Source organism: Panulirus ornatus, chromosome 30, assembly GCF_036320965.1.
Source record: "Panulirus ornatus isolate Po-2019 chromosome 30, ASM3632096v1, whole genome shotgun sequence".
NCBI classification, from domain to species: Eukaryota; Metazoa; Arthropoda; class Malacostraca; order Decapoda; family Palinuridae; genus Panulirus; species Panulirus ornatus.
In genome coordinates, this window is record NC_092253.1 from 16,652,210 (window position 1) to 16,663,321 (window position 11,112).

Genomic DNA, 11,112 nt, shown 5'->3' on the forward strand with positions numbered 1-11,112 from the left:
CAAACATCTCATTTCCAGCACATCCACCCTTCTGCGCACAACTCTATCCATAGCCCACGCCTCGCAACCATACAACATTGTTGGAACCACTATTCCTTCAAACATACCCATTTTTGCTTTCGGAGATAATGTTCTCGACTTCCACACATTCTTCAAGGCTCCCAGGATTTTTGCCCCCTCCCCCACCCTATGATTCACTTCCGCTTTCATGGTTCCATCTGCTGCCAGATCCACTCCCAGATATCTAAAACACTTTACTTCCTCCAGTTTTTCTCCATTCAAACTTACCTCCCAATTGACTTGACCCTCAACCCTACTGTACCTAATAACCTTGCTCTTATTCACATTTTACTCTTAACTTTCTTCTTTCACACACTTTACCAAACTCAGTCAGCAGCTTCTGCAGTTTCTCACATGAATCAGCCACCAGCGCTGTATCATCAGCGAACAACAACTGACTCACTTCCCAAGCTCTCTCATCCACAACAGACTTCATACTTGCCCCTCTTTCCAAAACTCTTGCATTCACCTCCCTAACAACCCCATCCATAAACAAATTAAACAACCATGGAGACATCACACACCCCTGCCGCAAACCTACATTCACTGAGAACCAATCACTTTCCTCTCTTCCTACACGTACACATGCCTTACATCCTCGATAAAAACTTTTCACTTCTAACAACTTGCCTCCCACACCATATATTCTTAATACTTTCCACAGAGCATCTCTATCAACTCTATCATATGCCTTCTCCAGATCCATAAATGCTACATACAAATCCATTTGCTTTTCTAAGTATTTCTCACATACATTCTTCAAAGCAAACACCTGATCCACACATCCTCTACCACTTCTGAAAGCACACTGCTCTTCCCCAATCTGATGCTCTGTACATGCCTTCACCCTCTCAATCAATACCCTCCCATATAATTTCCCATGAATACTCAACAAACTTATACCTCTGTAATTTGAGCACTCACTCTTATCCCCTTTGCCTTTGTACAATGGCACTATGCACGCATTCCGCCAATCCTCAGGCACCTCACCATGAGTCATACATACATTAAATAACCTTACCAACCAGTCAACAATACAGTCACCCCCATTTTTAATAAATTCCACTGCAATACCATCCAAACCTGCTGCCTTTGTGGCACTTTCTGTGGCATAAAATACTAAGTGGGTGACACTATGGGGACACAGAATGAGTCATAAGATGTCAAGTGAATGATATTTGCAGACTGTGCCCTGAAAATTTAAGGGGGTCCCCGAGACAAAGGTTTGTCAAAGAATTAAGAAAAGATATTATGTTAAGTCTTATCTGCTGGGTAAGTTATCCAAATTTGTAGCTGCACAGATATTTAAATATGGCACACCACGCATTCTTGGCTTATCAAGTGTTTGTTGACTTTTGCTGACTTATCTATCCCTGTCTCTGCTTTGCAACCATCAGTGGATTATTGATGCACAAAGAGCTTTTCCCAATGCTACCACTTTGACATATGTTTAATCATCATCATCATCATGATTAGTGCCTCAAAGACTATCATTGATGAGTCACTAATTGGTGACAGGTGCAGGTGCACTGAGCATGCACTGTATCTCCTCCATAGTGTTAATTGGGTATCTGTGACAGTAGCATTTTTTGCTGATGTTGATTGTGGTTGCTTTTGGCATAAGACATCTCTGCACTGATGAAGGGCGCTTTCCAAAATGATATCATGAAAGAAGCAACTTGTATGAGTATAGCTAAGATTTCCAATGAGGTAAGACATTGTGTTGTATGGTAACTGACCCTGTAGGGTCTTAATGTTATTTGTAATTGCTTGTGAACCAAGACATTTATGTACAGCAGGGTTATTCAATTTGCGGCCCACAGGCCAAATCTGGCCCTTGAGTGGTTTTTCATTGGCCTTTTGACAGACTCAGAAAAACTGAAATAGATTAATGAAAGTATTTATTCAAGTGCTTACGGAATTTTGCATAGATAGATTTTTATCGTAACCAATTGTATTAATTAGCTAAATGAAACATGTGAGCAATTGTAATAATTAGTTGAATGAAATGTTTAGAGGAAAAAAATGGAAGTTTGATAAATGTATGGCCCTTCCATCAATTTGAGTTTCATAATCTGGCCCTACTTCTAAAGTAATTGAATAGCCCTGATATACAGTATGATAATAAAATGTGCCTTCCAGTTTAGGTGATGGCAGGAAAATGGCATCAATACAGATACATTTATAGTCCTTAAAGGATTGAATATGATGACATATTGGAGAAAATGTGGAGTTCTTCATTGTAAGAGTAGGGAGCTAAAATTTTAGTAGAAAATGAACAGAATCTATAGAATGCACCCAGCCTTACCTTATATCGAGAATGTTAGTAGCATTGTGCAGTACCAACAGCAACCCTTTTAATGTGCATTTGATTAGGTGTTTTTGGCCACACCCAAGTAAGAGAAAAATAGCAAGCAAGATTTTTTTACAATTCATCAAGAGATGCACAAGAAATATAATAACTTTTTCAAGATGTAAGACATAACCAGCCTTAGTTTAGGAAAAATACATTTCCTACAGGATTTGTTAGTCCTACACATGAAAGTTGCATTTACATTCATTTCATAACATTTTTCCTCTTATGAAGAGGTACAGAAAAACTATCAAAACATTTCTTTATGAATTAAAAGTTTAAGGGAAAGAATTATTAAATAGATTGGCCAGTCTTAAGTAAGGGCAGTGAGTACACAGCCATGGGCATTAGAGATACAGCAGGTCTTTAGAAAGGAAGTACAGCAGCCTGCCATGGTCATTTGCCTTCATGCACTTCCAGTGACTCATTCTTTGTTTGAGTTGCTGTAAGGCTGGTCAATAGTGACTGCAATGCTAGCAGAATTCATTGTATGGCTGGAAAGTACGTTTGTAGTTTGGCATTCATAGCAACTGTCCATGGCACTGAAAGGGTTAAATTGGTCAGTTGCTGGGATTAAGTGACTTTGTTGTGTTGCCTCTTTGCTGGTGCCATTTTTGCTGTACTCATTCAAGGATGTGACTGGTATATCTGCTTGGAAGGTTAGGTGAGGTTTCCATAGGTTTTGTTAAATTTTGTACAGATGAATTTCTACTTGCCGTGGCCATCCCTTTGAGGGTATTCCAATTGGAATGGGCATGAGAGATATAGATAGATGAATTACTACTCTTTTTATCAAAATCACATTGTCCTTTATATACAACTATCACCTTATTTGATATCATTCAGTAGAATATGATACTCATATTTCTGCCAACCACATATATCCTACAGTAGCATTGCAAAGCAAAATCACGAAACATCTATAACTGATAATGACATGACTTAAATTCCAGTTTATCTCAGTTTCAAGGGTCATAGTTAATAAAGTGCCTTAATGCCTTAACTTTATTGTCACTTCTGGTAATTGAGGCCAAATATATATTGACAAGATTTTTGACCTCTTTGATATCCCTTTATGTCTTTGGGCAACTTCACCACACTTACTTGTATACATTACAATATTTCCCCACAGTTTCTAGGCAAATTTCTGGGTATAAGGGGGTCAAGTACACATGCCAAGTGCTTCCACAGAAGTTATGCTGTTTATATTGATGTCACCACAAATATGATTTTCTGCTGATACAGATGTAATACCTGTATATTTATTACTATATATTTTGTAAGCATGGAAAATAAATGAAAAGATGTTTTGGAAGGAGGTAAATAAAGTGCGTAAGACAAGGGAGCAAATGGGAACATCAGTGAAGAGGGCTAATGGGGAGGTGATAACAAGTAGTGGTGATGTGAGAAGGAGATGGAGTGAGTATTTTGAAGGTTTGTTGAATGTGTTTGATGATAGAGTGGCAGATATAGGGTGTTTTGGTCTAGGTGGTGTGCAAAGTGAGAGGGTTAGGGAGAATGATTTGGTAAACAGAAAAGAGGTAGTAAAAGCTTTGCGGAAGATGAAAGCTGGCAAGGGAGTGGGTTGGGATGGTATTGCAGTGGAATTTATTAAAAAGGGGGTGACTTTATTGTTGACTGGTTGGTAAGGTTATTTAATGTTTTTGATTTTCCAAAAGAAGGAACAGAGAAGAGGGCCAAATGAGCATATTCCCTCAAAGGCTCAGTCCTCTGCTCTCGACGCTACCTTGCTAACACGGGAAGATATTAAGAATATATGGTGTGGGAGGCAAGTTGTTAGAAGCAGTGAAAAGTTTTTATCGAGGATGTAAGGCATGTGTACAAGTAGGAATAGAGGAAAGTGATTGGTTCTCAGTGAATGTTGGTTTGTGGCAGGTGTGCGTGCTGTCTCCATGGTTGTTTGATTTGTTAATGGATGTGGTTGTTAGGGAGGGGCAAGTATGCAGTCTGTTATGGATGAGAGAGCTTGGGAAATGAGTCAGTTGTTGTTTGCTAATGATACAGCGCTGGTGGCTGATTCAGGTGAGAAACTGCAGAAGCTGGTGACTGAGTTTAGTAAAGTGTGTGAAAGAAGAAAGCTTAGAGTAAATGTGAATAAGAGCAATGTTATTAGGTACAGTAGGGTTGAGGGACAAGTCAATTAGGAGGTAAATTTGAATGGAGAAAAACTGGAGGAAGTGAAGTGTTTTAGATATCTGGGAGTGGATTTGGCAGTGGATGGAACCATGGAAGCGGAAGTGAATCATAGGGTGGGGGAGGGGGCGAATGTTCTGGGAGCGTTGAAAAATGTGTGGAAGTCGAGAATGTTATCTTGGAAAGCAAAAAGGGTATGTTTGAAGGAACAGCGCATCCAACAATGTTATACGGTTGCGAGGCATGGGCTATAGATAGAGTTGTGCGGAGGAGGGTGGATGTGCTGGAAATGAGATGTTTGAGGACAATATGTGGTGTGAGGTGGTTTGATTGAGCAAGTAATGAAAGGGTAAGAGAGATGTGTGGTAATAAAAAAAGTGTGGTTGAGAGAGCAGAAGAGAGTGTTTTGAAATGACTTGGTCACATGGAGAGAATGATTGAGGAAAGATTGACAAAGAGGATATATGTATCACAGGTGCAGGGAACGAGGAGAAGTGGGAGACCAAATTGGAGGTGGAAAGATGGAGTGAAAAAGATTTTGTGTGATTGGGGCCTGAGCATGCAGGAGGGTGAAAGGCATGTAAGGAATAGAGTGAATTGGAACGATGTGGTATACTGGGGTTGACTTGTTGTTAATTGATTGAACCAGGGCATGTGAAGCATCTGGGGTAAACCATGGAAAGTTTTGTGGGGCCTGGATGTGGAAATGGAGCTGTGGTTTTGGTGCCTTATACATGACAGCTAGAGACTGTGAACGAATGTGGCCTTTGTTGTCTTTTTCTAGCGCTACCTCATGCACATGTAGGGGAGGGTGTTGTCATTTCATGTGTGGCGGGGTGGCAACGGGAATGAATAAGGGCAGACAGTATGAATTATGTTTTTTTTTTTTTTTCATACTATTCGCCATTTCCCGCGATAGCGAGGTAGCATTAAGAACAGAGGACTGGGCCTTTGAGGGAATATCCTCACCTGGCCCCCTTCTCTGTTCCTTCTTTTGGAAGATTAGAAAAAAAAGAAAAACGAGAGGGGAGGATTTCCAGCCTCCCGTTCCCTTCCTTTTTAGTCGCCTTCTATGACACGCAGGGAATACATGGGAAGTATTCTTTCTCTCCTATCCCCAGGGATACCCTATCCCCAGGGATGTACATGTGTATATATGTATATGTCTGTGTGTGGGTATATATATGTATACGTTGAGATGTATAGGTATGTATATGGGCGTGTGTGGACATGTATGCATATACATGTGTATGTGGTGGGTTGGGCCATTCTTTTGTCTGTTTCCTTGCGCTACCTCACTAACGCGGGAGACAGAGACCAAGTATGATAAATAGATAGATAAATAAATATAGATATATAACCCTTTAGATTTTAGCAAGAATAAAGAGATGTTTTGGACGGAGGTAAATAAAGTGCTTAAGACAAGAGAACAAATAGGAACATTGGTGAAGGGGGCTAATGGAGAGGTAATAAGTAGTGGTGAAGTGAGAAGGAGATGGAGTGATTATTTTGAAGGTTTGTTGAGTGTGTTTGATGATAGAGTGACAGATATAGGGTGTTTTGGTCGAGGTGATGTGCGAAGTGACTGTCAGGGAGAATGGTTCGGTGAACAGAGAAGAGGTAGTGAAAGCTTTGTGGAAGATGAAAGCCAGCAGGGCAGCGGGTTTGAATGGTACTGCAGTGGAATTTATTAAAAAAGGCGGTGACTGTGTTGTTGGCTGGTTGTTGAGAATATTCAGTGTATGTATGGTTCATGGTGAGATGCTTAAGGATTGGTGGAATGCATGCACAGTGCCATTGCATAAGGACAAAGGGGATAAAGGTGAGTGTTCAAATTGCAGAGGTATAAGTTTGTTGAGTATTCCTTCGAAATTATATGGGAGGGTATTGATTGAGAGGGTGAATGCATGTACAGAGCATCAGATTGGGGAAGAGCAGTGTTGTTTCAGAAGTGGTAGAGGATGTATGGATCAGGTGTATGCTTTAAAGAATGTATGTGAGAAATACTTAGAAAAACAGATGGATTTGTATGTAGCATTTATGGATCTGGAGAAAGCATATAATAGAATTGATAGAGATGCTCTGTGGAAGGTATTAAGAGTATATGGTGTGGGAGGTAAGTTGCTAGAAGCAAAGTTTTTATTAAGGATGTAAGGCATGTGTACGAGTAGGAATAGAGGAAAGTGATTGGTCCCCAGTGAATGTTGGTTTGTGGCAAGGGTGTGTGATGTCTCCATTGTTGTTTGATTTGTTTATGGATGGGGTTGTTAGGGAGTTGAATGCAAGAGTTTTGGAGAGAGGGGCAAGTATGCAGTTTGTTGTGGATGAGAGGGCTTGGGAAGTGAGTTGTTGTTTGTTGATGATACAGAGCTGGTGTCTGATTCGGGTGAGAAACTGCAGAAGCTGGTGACTGAGTTTTGTAAAGTGTGTGAAAGAAGAAAGCTGAGAGTAAATGTGAATAAGAGCAAGGTTATTACGTTCAGTAGGGTTGAGGGACAAGTCAGTTGGAAGGTAAGTTTGAATGGAGAAAAACTGGAGGAAGTGAAGTGTTTTAGATATCTGAGAGTGGATTTAGCAATGAATGGAACCATGGAAATGAGTCAGAGGGTGAGGGAGGGGGCGAGAGTTCTAGGAGTGTTGTAGAATGTGTGGAAGGCAAAAACGTTATCTCGGAGAGCAAAAATGGGTACGTTTGAAGGAATAGTGGTTCCAACAGCATCATATGGTTGAGAGGCATGAGCTATAGATAGGGTTGTGTGAATGAGGGTAAATGCGTTGAAAATGAGATGTTTGAGGACATTATGTGATGTGCTGTGGTTTGATCGACTAAGTAATGAAGGGGTAAGAGAGATGTGTCGAAATAAAAAGAGTGTGGTTGAGAGAGCAGAAGAGGGTGTTGAAATGGTTCGGACACATGGAGAGGATGGGTGAGGGTAGATTGACAAAGAGGATATATGTTTCAGAGGTCAAAGGAAGAAGGAGAAGCAGGAAACCAAATTGGAGGTGGAAGGATGGAGTGAAAAAGATTTTGAACAATCAGGGCCTGAACATCCAGGAGGGTGGAAGGCTTGCAAGGAATAGAGTGAATTGGAATGGTGTGGTATACTGGGATTGATGTCCTGTCATTGGATTGAACCAGGGCATGTGATGTGTGTGGGGTAAACCTAGAAAGGTCTGTGGGGCCTGGATGTGGAAAGGGAGCTGTGATTTTGGTGCATTACACATGACAGCTAGAGACTGAGTGTGAACGAATATGGCCTTTTTTATCTGTTCCTGGCGATACTTCGCTGGAGGGCAGGGGATGCTATTTTGTGTGTGGTGGGATGGCGACAGGAATGGATGAAGGCAGCAAGTATGAATATGTACGTGTGTGTATATGTATATGTCTGTGTATGTATATGTGCTTATATGGTGAAATGTATATATATATGTATATGCACATTTGTGGTTGTGTATGTAAATACATGTATATTTGGGTAGGTTGGGCCATTGCTTATCTGTTTCCTTGCGCTACCTCGCTGATGCGGGTGACAGCGGTTATGTATAATAAATAAATTTTTTTTTTGATTTTTTTATTTTGCTTTGTCGCTGTATCCCGCATTTGCGAGGTAGCGCAAGGAAACAGAAGAAAGAAATGGCCCAACCCACCCCCATACACATGTATATACACACACGTCCACACACGCAAACCTACACACCCATACATCTCAATGTACACATATATATACACACACAGACACATACATATATACCCATGCACACAATTCACACTGCCTGCCTTTATTCATTCCCATCGCCACCTCGCCACACATGGAATACCATCCCCCTCCCCCTCATGTGTGCGAGGTAGCGCTAGGAAAAGATAACAAAGGCCCCATTCGTTCACACTCAGTCTCCAGCTGTCATGCAATAATGCCCGAAACCACAGCTCTCTTTCCACATCCAGGCCCCACACAACTTTCCATGGTTTACCCCAGACGCTTCACATGCCCTGATTCAATCCACTGACAGCACGTCAACCCCGGTATACCACATCGATCCCATTCACTCTATTCCTTGCCCGCCTTTCACCCTCCTGCATGCTCAGGCCCCGATCACTCAAAATCTTTTTCACTCCATCTTTCCACCTCGAATTTGGTCTCCCACTTCTCCTCGTTCCCTCCACCTCCGACACATATATCCTCTTGGTCAATCTTTCCTCACTCATTCTCTCCATGTGCCCAAACCATTTCAAAACACCCTCTTCTTCAACCACACTCTTTTTATTTCCACACATCTCTCTTACCCTTACATTACTTACTCGACCAAACCACCTCACACCACACATTGTCCTCAAACATCTCATTTCCAGCACATCCACCCTCCTGTGCACAACTCTATCCATAGCCCATGCCTCGCAACCATACAACATTGTTGGAACCACTATTCCTTCAAACATACCCATTTTTGCTTTCCGAGATAATGTTCTCGACTTCCACACATTCCTCAATGCTCTCAGGATTTTCGCCCCCTCCCCCACCCTATGATTCACTTCCGCTTCCATGGTTCCATCCGCTGCCAGAGCCACTCCCAGATATCTAAAACACTTTACTTCCTCCAGTTTTTCTCCATTCAAACTTACCTCCCAATTGACTTGACCCTCAACCCTACTGTACCTAATAACCTTGCTCTTATTCACAGTCACTCTTAACTTTCTTCTTTCACACACTTTACCAAACTCAGTTACCAGCTTCTGCAGTTTCTCACATGAATCAGCCACCAGCGCTGTATCATCAGCGAACAACAACTGACTCACTTCCCAAGCTCTCTCATCCACAACAGACTTCATACTTGCCCCTCTTTCCAAAACTCTTGCATTCACCTCCCTAACAACCCCACCCATAAACAAATTAAACAACCATGGAGACATCACACACCCCTGCCGCAAACCTACATTCACTGAGAACCAATCACTTTCCTCTCTTCCTACACGTACACATGCCTTACATCCTCGATAAAAACTTTTCACTGCTTTTAACAACTTGCCTCCCACACCATATATTCTTAATACCTTACACAGAGCATCTCTATCAACTCTATCATATGCCTTCTCCAGATCCATAAGTGCTACATACAAATCCATTTGCTTTTCTAAGTATTTCTCATATACATTCTTCAAAGCAAACACCTGATCCACACATCCTCTACCACTTCTGAAACCACACTGCTCTTCCCCAATCTGATGCTCTGTACATGCCTTCACCCTCTCAATCAATACCCTCCCATATAATTTCCCAGGAATACTCAACAAACTTATTCCTCTGTAATTTGAGCACTCACTCTTATCCCCTTTGCCTTTGTACAATGGCACTATGCATGCATTCCGCCAATCCTCAGGCACCTCACTATGAGTCATATATACATTAAATAACCTTACCAACCAGTCAACAATACAGTCACCCCCTTTTTTAATAAATTCCACTGCAATACCATCCAAACCTGCTGCCTTGCCGGCTTTCATCTTCCGCAAAGCTTTTACTACCTCTTCTTTGTTTACCAAATCATTTTCCCTAACCCTCTCACTTTGCACACCACCTCGACCAAGAAATCCTCGATAAAAACTTTTCACTGCTTCTGACAACTTGCCTCCCACACCATATATTCTTAATACCTTCCACAGAGCATCTCTATCAACTCTATCATATGCCTTCTCCAGATCCATAAATGCTACATACAAGGTTAAATATAAATGCATATATACTACATGCCTGTATGATAAGAGTTTTAAAAATCACATAAAAATATTTTTGATATAAACACAAAATTCCTACAAATATTACACAACAGTGAGTACATAGTGCATTTTTTTTAAAAGGTAAGAGTAGCTGCAGTAAATGGTAAAATTCCTTTAAAGTGCAATGGTATATTCTTTGTATATTATTTTCTTTTTTGTAACCTTTAACAGTTGATTTGATTAGGTTTTTGTGCAAATATTGTACATAATTATTTCACCTGTTGAACTATGCTTAACTTTCAGAGATACTTTACCAATGCATCTTTCTACAAGCCTGGAGGTCCTGTGTTTTTGATGATTGGTGGGGAAGGTCCAGCTAACCCAATATGGCTGGTAGAAGGAGCTTGGATTTCGTATGCCAAGCGTGTTAATGCATACTTGTTGAGCCTAGAGCACCGATTTTATGGCAAGAGCCATCCTACTGAGTAAGTTTCTTTCCATTATAATCTCTTAGTCAGTATCATTTAAGCTATTTCCCCTATTAGAAAACAGTGTGTATTCATGAATTTCCATCTGCCGTATCTTTTATATCCATATCCTCCACTCCGTCCTTGAATGTTACATTAAAGAACAGTATAAGATATGCCCTTATAAATGATTCCCAAGTTTTCTAGGTTTTTCTATGTTAGGATAGATTTAAAATGAGAGTAGTGGAGATGGATAACTTGTGAAGGATAGATAAAAAGGTTGTGTGAGGGTTATATGCAATGAAGTGATCGGAAAGGCACATGACTCTCTTTGGACAATATCATCATGTAGAAGGTGGGGCAGA

The 11,112-nt window shown here is 40.9% G+C and overlaps 1 protein-coding gene across 4 annotated transcripts in view; it reads left to right on the forward strand.

Moving 5' to 3' along the window:
* The window catches only part of LOC139758427 (putative serine protease K12H4.7), a 245,973-nt gene that overhangs the window by 3,413 nt on the left and 231,448 nt on the right, over positions 1-11,112 (forward strand). For all 4 annotated transcript variants that reach the window (XM_071679823.1, XM_071679824.1, XM_071679825.1 and 1 more), the window contains exon 2: positions 10,584-10,765. In XM_071679823.1, the coding sequence (XP_071535924.1) occupies positions 10,584-10,765 (182 nt within the window). The remainder of the gene's footprint in view (positions 1-10,583; positions 10,766-11,112) is intronic.